Source organism: Schistocerca cancellata, chromosome 6, assembly GCF_023864275.1.
Source record: "Schistocerca cancellata isolate TAMUIC-IGC-003103 chromosome 6, iqSchCanc2.1, whole genome shotgun sequence".
NCBI classification, from domain to species: domain Eukaryota; kingdom Metazoa; phylum Arthropoda; class Insecta; order Orthoptera; family Acrididae; genus Schistocerca; species Schistocerca cancellata.
In genome coordinates this window covers 640,870,078-640,881,409 of record NC_064631.1, presented here as the reverse complement: position 1 = coordinate 640,881,409, position 11,332 = coordinate 640,870,078, and the positions used below count along the sequence as shown (strand labels likewise).

Below are 11,332 nucleotides of genomic sequence, written 5' to 3'. Positions count from 1 at the left end.
ATTCCCACTTTAAGAAAATGCTTATGCTGTACATGATATGTCTTGTCTACATAGTATTTGTTCTATCACATGATCTGAAGTGATAAATTTAATTTTATAATCACTATTTAAACAAACTGTTATCCTGTTTAAAAGTTCAATTCTTCAAACTGGAATACTTCAAAAGTACCTGATCATGTAAGGGACAGGCATAAATTGAGTGTGTTCCATCCTCCAGACATCCCTCCATTACAGCACTTGATGAAAACACAGTCTGTTGTTAAAATATACACCTCTGCTACCATTATCAGATTGATTTCTTCATAAACTGATAAATTCTGTCATCCTAGTATACATATTAGTATTACACGAGTGCTGCACAAAATACGTATTTACTAGAGAAAAAAACTATTTTGGAAAAGCTCTTTTCATAATTCCAATTATGAAAGAAAATAAGATACATAAGTAGGAGAACAATAAACAGAAATTGCTCCACTTTGAGATAAGAGATTTTGTTTCTCAGATGAAAGGGAAAGAAGGGAGCCAGGGAGCAGGAAGGTTACTATTTAACATCACTTCATTGTTACTAATGATTAACGTTAATTAATGTTGTTAATGTTTACGGGGCAACACACCAATATGAATGGCATCCATTTCCTGACATGTCACGCTGTAAAATTATACCTCAAAAAATGTGTTTTTGAGAGTGCATTAATCTTTTATTTAACACATCTTCAGATGTTTACATTTATTTGTGTGCCTTGAAAACTGTTTCTTTACTTAAATGATGTTTTACAGTAGCTGTCTTAAAACATCTGTTGCAAAATTCTGCAACACCATTAGTAAAGAAACAATGTTCATGACTTAGTCTTTAGTATCCACAAATACTATTAGCAAGCATTTTTTAAAAATGTTTATCCAAAAATACTTTTGATAACTGACTGTAAAACTATCTGAAAATGCATTCTGGATGTAGTATAATGCGAGTACCTTGCGGTGTCTCGCCCACACAAACTACTTCTGTGGGCCTGACTGAAATCAATTACGATATGGATCTGGCTTGCATTTGTCAACTTGTGTGTTAGTGTACACAACTTTATAATTGTTTTTGCCATGTAATCTTTCAACAGTGATATTTTTCTGCTGCAATTTCAGTTAGGGTTATTCCTTGAAAATGAAAGATCTATATGCAACTTCCTATTCATTTCAATAAAAACACAAATGCCAAAGTAATTTCAGTTTGATATGAAATAAACTGTTTAAATGTTGCACCTGTAGAGTATGTTACTAAAGCTCTCTCTTTGATTATCAATTACAAAAATTATATCACACAACATGCAAAATTACAATTTAAAATTTATTTGATGCAAAGATACACGTTTCTTCAATGACTGGTATCCCCACACACTTCTCTCCACATCTGAAATTATTTTCTCTTCCTTTTGATTAAGTGGCCCCATGAAAATGTGTAGATTTTAGAGTAATCTTATTTAAATCACAGTCTGCCAGTGTTTGATAACACCTTTTCTCTTCAAAAATGCCAAAAAACCTGATCAATGCTTTGTCATCATCAGAGAGTAGTAGTTTCAACTGAAAAGAAGCATGAAGTTCATGTATCATTCACATGAAGAGGTATCACGAACTTTGGTCCAAAAGGTGATGTGTATTTGATACCAATTTCCTCAAAAACCTGTTGTGGACACCCAAGGTTACAAAGATAAAGCTTTCCATTATTTGAACTGTGAGCAAGTGGCAAAAATGGAAGCAATGAGAATTTAGTGTCAACAAATGCTGTCCCACCAGCTGGTGGATCCAGGGCAAGAACAGGAGCACGACACTCATTTGCCCACATTGCTGCAGGCATGTAGTTAACAAAGTTCCTTTCAGGTGTGCTGGACTGCTCATCCAAAAGTGCCAGAATGATTAAATCAATAGCCAGTGATGGTAAGTCTGCAACGTAAGAAAACAGTGTCAACAGAAACATGAGAGTTGGACACTCACATCAATGACATTCACTATACTGAACAACAAAACTCTTATAGACTAATGAAATGATAATTTTAAAAAACTTAAAACTTTCACAACAGATTTTTTCTCCACTTAATCTGATGGTTAGGCAATGTTCATGTAAATAAAAAATTATGATGTGAAGCAAAATTCCTTACTTTAAACATAGTGTCAGCCTGACTGTCTTGTTACTCACAAATGATATGGCTGCCTGCTATGACAGAAATGTGTGACAAAACAACTGGGAGGTTCTTTGTTGGTGTCTTTAGAATATGGTGATTACTATACAATATATAAATAAAAACACTGACAAGTTAACAGTAATTTGAAAAGGAGAAATATCTACTTGGTAATTGTTGAACCAACCAAATTCAGACACAAGCATGTGCACACATCATGAATGTAAAGCCATTTTTATTACATATTTTCACCGTTAAATTTGTTGCCCTTGATGTTTTATGAGAGAGACTGGAATCAGACACACACAAAATACAAGTATGTCATGAAATCAGAGAAACTGACCATCTCTCAAATATCTGAGTTTGGGAACGATGTGTTAGGGGAAAAGCGAGATTAGAAAACATTTATGGATGTGTACACTGGCAAAATTTCACCACTGACTTTCTGCCCAAGTGCGTTTTGTTTTCATTCTTTGTAGTTCACAATTTTAGAAATGTAACTTTGCACTCTTGTAGTGCCACTGACATTTAATTTGTTCTTGTGTTATACAAACTCTCACTGCATTCTCCTATTAGTCTCTCACTACTTCCTGTGTAATATAAATAAGAACAATTCAATATGCAATTATGAACAATTGTAATGCATTTGTATTGTGCAAACAGTCTCTTATTAACAAATCATGAGAGGAAGCATTTTCATGAATATAATCCAAATTTCATTTCTAGCAACCATTAAGGAAAATAAATCTGCATACACCAAACTGTCTTATACACAGTGCATGGTGTGTAAGACTTGTATATTTTGAATGCTTTTTGGTTTCTCTCACCCAAAGCACTGTCAAGAGGGAAGTTCAGCATGAGACTACCTGTATAGTAATGTGAACAATTCTCTAGTTGTGACTCTTCAAACTTTCCCAGTGGATGTGTTGTAAATAGCCTTCACGGGTTTGCCACCAGATCACGTTGTGCAAATTCTACAATATTTCCTTGGAGAAACTAGTCGACATCTTCAGGTGGTTCAACCTTGCTCGTGGCTAGGTACGACTGACGGTATCCGCACACTGACGCCCCGTTTTTAGAACACGGGTGCATGAAGAATGCGCAGCCGCGGACATGGACATCACGCATTCGCAATGATTTGCCATATTCAAACTCCCTCTGGGAAAACCGCAGAGCAGCTCTCCCGCGCGTGTGCTGTACACTGCGTTTGTCAACAGTGCGACCAGACATTACTCACCAATGGCCGTACTAGGCCAGTGTTATAAACGGGCCTGTTATCGAAGAATCTTGATTTTCACGTTGTGATTTAATAGCAGCCAATGCAGTGTTCCAGGCTGTGCTCAGTTTAAATCCTGTATCTTTGTTGATGAGATTATACGCTGTACGGATATGTATTGCTTCCTTAATATCGCAGTCCCAGAAAGATGATGCCGGGGACAAAAGTTCCGCCTTTTCATAAATCATACGATGTCCTGTATTCAGGCAATGTTCCGCAATTGGCGATTTTTTTCAGTTGACAAAGGCGTGTATGACGCTGATGTTCATCGCAGGGTTCTTGTACTGTACAGAATGTCTGGCCTATATACGATGCCCCACATTGACAAGAAATCTTGTACACACCACATTTCCTCAGTCCAAGGTCATCCTTAACTGAACCCAAAACTGCAAAACTGAGAGACCTGTTGGCAGAATGTGTGTGTCATACATATGTCTTTCTCCCGCAGACTGGAAAGGGACACTATAGGCCACAGCATCAATTACATGACATTCAGAGAGAGGACTAAATAAATAAATCAGACACATAAAATATTGATGGGAACATTTCTCCTTTGAAGGCAGAAAGGGAAAATGCTATGGTGTAAGTAACCTGCAGAAATACCCATGGTAAGAACTCTATATTAGTTCCTCTCCATAAAGGAAATAATGCACACAGAGTGTTGTTGTGGTCTTCAGTCCTGAGACTGGTTTGATGCAGCTCTCCATGCTACTCTACCCTGTGCAAGCTTCTTCATCTCCCAGTATCTACTGCAACCTACATCCTTCTGAATCTGTTTAATGTATTCATCTTTTGGTCTCCCTCTACGATTTTTACCCTCCACACTGCCCTCCAATACTAAATTGGTGATCCCTCGATGCCTCACAACATGTCCTACCAACTGATCCCTTATTCTAGTCAAGTTGTGCCACAGACTCCTCTTTTCCCCAAACCCATTCAATACCTCCTCATTAGTTCTATGATCTACCCATCTAATCTTCAGCATTCTTCTGTAGCACCACATTTTGAAAGCTTCTATTCTCTTCTTGCTCAAACTAGTTATCATCCATGTTTCACTTCCATACATGGCTACACTCCATACAAATACTTTCAGAAACGACTTCCTTACACTTAAATCTATACACGATGTGAACGAATTTCTCTTCTTCAGAAACGCTTTCCTTGCCATTGCCAGTCTACATTTTGTATCCTCTCTACTGCGACCATCATCAGTTATTTTGCTCCTCAAGTAGCAAAACTCCTTTACTACTTTAAGTGTCTCATTTCCCAAGTTTTTATTTCTTCTCCATGGATTTTAATACCTACTCCAAATTTTTCTTTTGTTTCTTTCACGCAATATACAGATTGAATAACATCGGGGAGAGGCTACAACCTTGTCTCACTTCCTTCCCAACCACTGCTTCCCTTTTATGTCCCTCGACTTTTATAACTGCCATCTGGTTTCTGTACAAATTGTAAATAGCCTTTCACTCCCTGTATTTTACCCCTGACACCTTCAGAATTTGAGAGTATTCCAGTCAACATTGCCAAAAGTTTTCTCTAAGTCCACAAATGCTAGAAACGTAGGTTTGCCTTTCCTTAATCTAGCTTCTAAGATAAGTCGTAGGGTCAGTTATGCCTCATGTGTTCCAATATTTCTACGGAATCCACACTGATCTTCCCCGAGGACGGCTTCTACGTTTTTCCATTCGTCTGTAAAGAATTCGCGTTAGTATTTTGCATCCGTGACTTATTAAACTGGTAGTTCAGTAATTTTCACATCTGTCAGCACCTGCTTTCTTTGGGATTGTAATTACTATATTCTTCTTGAAGTCTGAGGGTGTTTCGCCTGTCTCATACATCTTGCTCACCAGATGGTAGAGTTTTGTCGGGACTGGCTCTCCCAAGGCCGTCAGTAGTCCTAATCGAATGTTGTCTACTCCGGGGGCCTTGTTTCGACTCAGGTCTTTCAGTGCTCTGTCAAACTCTTCACGCAGTATCGTATCTCCCATTTCATCTTCATCTACATCCTCTTCCATTTCCATAATATTGTCCTCAAGTACACCACCCTTGTATAGACCCTCTATATACTCCTTCCACCTTTCTGCTTTCCCTTCTTTGCTTAGAACTGGGTTTCCATCCGATCTCTTGATATTCATGCAAGTGGTTCTCTTGTCTCCAAAGGTCTTTTCAATTTTTCTGTAGGCAGTATCTATCTTACCCCTAGTGAGATAAGCCTCTACATCCTTACATTTGCCCTCTAGCCATACATGCTTAGCCATTTTGCACTTCCTGTCGATCTCAATAATGAAACGTTTGTACTCCTTTTGGCCTGCTTCATTTACTGCATTTTTATATTTTCTCCATTCATCAATTAGATTCAATATTTCTTCTGTTACCCAATGATTTCTATTAGCCCTCACCTTTTTACCTACTTGATCCTCTGCTGCCTTCACTACTTCATCTCTCAATGCTACACATTCTTCTTCTACTGTATTTCTTTCCCTCATTCCTGTCAATTGTTCCCGTATGCTCTCCCTGAAACTCTGTGCAATCTCTGGTTTAGTCAGTTTATCTAGGTCCCAAGGTCCCATCTCATTAAATTCCCACCTTTTTGCAATTTCTTCAGTTTTAATCTACAGTTCATAACCAATAGATTGTGGTCAGAGTCAACATCTGCCCCTGGAAATGTCTTACAATTTAAAACCTGGTTCCTAAATCTCTGTCTTACCATTATATAATCTATCTGAAACCTGTCAGTATCTCCAGGCTTCTTCCATGTATACAACCTACTTTTTTGACTCTTGAACCAAGTGTTAGCTATGATTAAGTTGTGCTCTGTGCAAAATTCTACCAGGCGACTTCCTCTTTCATTTCTTAGCCCCAATCCATATTCACCTACTACGTTTCCTTCTCTCCCTTTTCCTACTACCGAATTCCAGACACCCATGACTATTAAATTTTCGTCTCCCTTCACTATTTGAATAATTTCTTTTATTTTATCATACATTTCTTCAATTTCTTCAGTCATCTGCAGAGCTAGTTGGCATATAAACTTGTACTACTGTAGTAGGTGTGGGCTTCGTGTATCTTGGCCACAATATTGCGTTCACTATGCTGTTTGTAATAGCTTACCCGCACTCCTATTTTTTTTTATTCATTATTAAACCGCCTCCTGCATTACCCCTATTTGATTTTGTATTTATAACCCTGTATTTGCCTGACAAAAAGTCTTGCTCCTCCTGCCAACGAACTTCACTAATTCCTACTATAACTAACTTTAACCTATCCATTTCCGTTTTTAAATTTTCTAACCTACCTGCTCGATTAAGGGATCTGGCATTCCACGCTCCGACCCGTAGAACGCCAGTTTTCTTTCTCCTGATAACAATGTCCTCCTGAGTAGTCCCCACCCGGAGATCCGAATGGGGGGACTACTTTACCTCCAGAATATTTTACCCAAGAGGACGCTATCATCATTTAACGAAACAGTAAAGCTGCACACAGAGTAGCAGGAGGGGGAAAAAAAAGGATCTGAAACCAGAAGTGCTTAATCTGTGAAATATTAAATTTTGGCTGGAATATATATTGCAACTATTAGTTAAACAGCATCTAATTATTCCAGTATTTCATTATCTGTAAGATACAGTGATTAAAATTTCATCCTTATGTTCATTACTGAGAAGAGCCTGGAGCCTGTCCTACAAATGTAGAATGTGCGTTTGTAATGCTATTGGGTATGTGGGGCTTCACTGCAACTTTTCAGGTGTAGATCATAACACTGCATACCCAGAGAACATGCACATGCAGTTGATTGTTATCTTTCAGACTGAAAATGGGTGAGCCACTGGCATGAGGAACATGGGAGAATCATACAGACAGACTGCACAGACAGTTACATGTGGTGCAATGAGATGTTATATGATTGACTCAGGACAACAAGGTTACCAGACGGCATGGGTTCTTGTAGAAGATACCATGAGAAGGTCGTAGGACTGATTGACTGGCTCTGGCGAATAGTCAGAAGACAACACCTGAAATCATGGCAGATGCAACAGCAAGATCACTATGAACTGTCAGGGACAGATTACTGGAAGTTGGGTTGACATCTTCAACTGCCAAACATCACCTACTGCTGTCACTGTATCACGGACAACAGACATTCTTTGTGTAGAAACAGGGACATTGGGTAGCATTATGTTGTATTCAGTGTTATGTCTCACTACTTTTGCTGGCAGTCACGCCGACATTAACACGACCATAGATGATTTGGTGAAATGCCTTGGGAAACATCAATCCTCGAGATGCATACCCCACCAACTCATGTAATCACAGTGTGGAGAGCTAGTGATTATAACAGGTTTTACTTGTTAATTGATGGAGGAAGGCTGAATGCTCACCATTATGTGGCAAGAAGGAAAAACCATATTGTCATATCAATATCCTTCAGGACCAGAGTACAAAACAGCATATTTTCACATGATAATGCAAGAATCCATGCCGTAGCTCACACCTAAAACACTTCGAAGTACACAAGGACCCTTTACTGGCCTGGAGATGATGATGAAATAATAATAATAATAATAATATGAAGGTTGAATGAAAAGTAATGCTTCCACCTTTGTTAATTGGGTTTGGATGGGAACATTTTAATAAATCAAATGCAGAAATAATCCTTAGAATGTGATCTTTAATTATCAATATTCACTTTTCCAGGTAATCACCAGCCAATTGGATACATTTCTGCCAATGATGAACAAGTTTCCTGAAGCCGTCACAGAAGAAGTCGTCACACTGTTTCCGCAACCAGTCTCACAGTTCTCTCAACGTCTTCATCAGAAGCATAATGATGTCCCCGTAGATCGTCTCTCATTATCGGGAACAGATGGGAGTCAGACAGTGCTAAATCTGGACTGTAGGAGGATGCTGTACTGTGGTGTGATTCAGTCTCTGAAGTTCTGCTATGGTTGCACCCATCGTGCACTTATCTTCCAATATTCAAGCAAAGCAATGTCACCCACATGTTCTTGTGAAATGCTGATTGTGCTTGCAATTTCTCTCCAAGTGATATGATGAGCACCCTGAATCTGTCAACATTTTGCTTGTGAAACTCGGTGGTTGCTGTCACAGATGTCCAACTCTGTTTGTCGCGCAGATCAGATGTTCCCGCCTCAACATCTTTAAACGTACTCGCCCAACGACGCAAGTACTCACATCAACACACTCACCATAAACTGCTTTCATTCTCTGATAAATCTCCTTTGGGGTGACACCTTCTACTGTCAAGAATTCTATGACTGCACGTTGCTTAAATCGCATTGACCGACTGTCTGTGCAGGGTTCCATACTTTACACTGTAACAACACAACTGTTCCATGCTAAGGTTTCCCGTCAACTGGAGCTTTAGAGAAGAGGCTACGGAACAAGCCAGTACCTGCCGCATACCAATGCTGCCTACTGTTTAAGAGTTACGAAGGTGGAGGCATCACTTTTCAGTCAACCCTCATAATAATCTGATCACCAACACTTCATTTAAACGTAATATGGTGAAGGTTCCATCGTTAAGTGTAACTGATTTTTGAAGAGGTTAACCTTATATAATTGTGTAGGCATCCGTGGCCAGCGTCAGTCAACATGAAAGTCTTCTGGGTATGGTACCGCGTCATAATGTATAAAACTAATGCTGCTGAAGAAAAACCAATGTTTCGGCCAGTTGCAGTGGCCCTCTTCGGGGTGTACTGGTAGACTCAGGAGGAGGCCACTGCAACCGTGGCTGAAACACTGGTGTTTCTTCAGCAGCAGTAGGTTAACCTTAGCATTTTCCCCCTCCCAAGATACACCAGTGTGACCCGTGTAGTAGTTATAGCTTTGGAAACTTGAGTGAAGACAAGTGGAAGCATCACTTTGAAAGTAAAGGGCAAACAAGGCTGCAATATGATCTGTAGTTCAATTAAAATTACATGATAGTTGACCAAAGCTATGCCCAAACCAATTGCCGTTGCCGAACTGCCACTTCCAATTCCTTGTCCGGCTTTCTTTCTTGATGTGTGTGGATCCTGAGTCCAGGGTCTGGTTCTTTAATTTCGTATTTCATCACACACACACACACACACACACACACACACTAACGAAATACACACGTGTCATACAAGGACTAACCAAATACTACTGGATCCTTCTGTACAAGACATGATTCAGTGTCATTTATACATTAGATAAGCTTTGCACAACACTTTGTGAAGCCAAATTTTCAAAGGTTGTCTATCATTGCAACTGGCACACAAGAGTCATAAATAAAACAATATTTTGCAGTGTACTGGTATAACTTAGTGGTTAGCATATAAACATGATGTGCAGAAGGTCAAAGGTTTGGATCGTGTCAAAAGCTGCACAATTTTTAATTTCTGTAAATCTAATCAAAATATTGATTATTATTTTATTCATCTAATTGGTTTTAATGTATTTTTGTTAATTTCTAATACTTTGCCCTATCTTTTTCATCATCATACTAAGTTTTTTTATTTGCTCTTATTTTATTTCTATAATTCTTTTTTGTGTGGAGTCTGCTTGTGTTGCCTGTAATTTGCAACCAAGTGCCGACTAGGACTGCTCATTGATTGGTAACATGGCATCGCTTGTAGCCAGTGTGAGGATAGTTTTGGTAACCAATAACAGCAAGAAATTGGTTCGCTTTTACAGCTAAAACTGAAAATTTCATATGGAACATGGTTATGTAGACAGACATACTATGAAATTTTTCTGTCTTGAGTTTGCTCATAGAGGTTAGCCTTAAATGCCACAAACAAAATGATCATGATTAAGTTCTGCCGACCGCTGATCACCATTTTCTCAGATACACTGCACTCCACAAGGTTACGGTTAGGTTAGGACACGAGTTTCAGTCCAGGACTATGAAACCCATCATCTCCTGCAGTTCAGTGGTTGGTCACTTAGAATCAGCTGTCAACAGAGTCTCTCCTACTTCCGTCATACCTTGCAGTGGCTGCTTCCAACATTCCTTCGTGTTGTCTATTAACAGTATTCATGAAGTGAGCATCCATATTTGTGTGTCACCTGTAACTGAGCTATAGCCAGCAGCAGATGTGGCAACACTGTAATGACAAGTGACAGACATCAACTATCAAGTAATTTTAATTGGACTGTAGATAAGAAAGATGCCCAGTGGAAGCTTTGCTCAAAGTACACCATTGACTTGTAGGCGATGAAACTAGCTCCATTTTCACATGCAAGTGCAGTTTATAATACACAAAATTGGTTGTTCATAACTTTACAACGTATAATTTACAAAGTCAAGATGCAGTATGATATTGGTTTGATGACAAACCTTGAACCTGAAGAGGAAAAAAGAAAAGCCATGAGCTTACAAAGTCCATTACCTAGATTTTACCTTTTTCAACAACTATGCAGAGAAAAGTTTGTGGTTGTATCATTCATTTAGGCCTGGAAGAGCAATAAAAAATGAGACTATGGTTACGGACCTGAGGGTGATACAGTACCATCCAAATGGTATTATCTGCTGCAAGTGCACTTTCAATGTAGTATTCAAATGGTATTATCTACTACAAGGTGCACTTTCAACAAAGTGTGGCAAGAAACACCAAGATGTTCAAGAAAAATTCTTAGAAAAGTTTGCTTCCTGAAACTATACAAAGAAAGACTGTACATCAAGAAAGCCAAATGGAATAATTCACAACTTAAAGCTGTTCTTCCTAAGGACTGTCATTGGTATTATGACAAATCTCTAACAAATGATTATCACGTGGAGGTTACGGTTTTTAGGAGTGACAGCGCAGTGTAGCATAGTTCTTTGTTGCTATTTCAATGACATTTGGCACTTTTTTCGGTATCAAAACTGAACAGTATGGATATTTGGAGTTGTTTTTGTGAGGCC

At 38.8% G+C, this 11,332-nt stretch overlaps 1 protein-coding gene across 1 annotated transcript in view; it reads right to left on the bottom strand.

Moving 5' to 3' along the window:
• Positions 1 to 1,317: 1,317 nt before the first annotated feature.
• LOC126191241 (enhancer of mRNA-decapping protein 3) overlaps positions 1,318 to 11,332 on the bottom strand; it is an 82,757-nt gene continuing 72,742 nt past the window's right edge. Inside the window, 1 exon segment of the mRNA XM_049932050.1 lies at positions 1,318 to 1,929. Coding sequence (XP_049788007.1) covers positions 1,589 to 1,929 — 341 coding nt within the window. The 3' untranslated portion in view covers positions 1,318 to 1,588.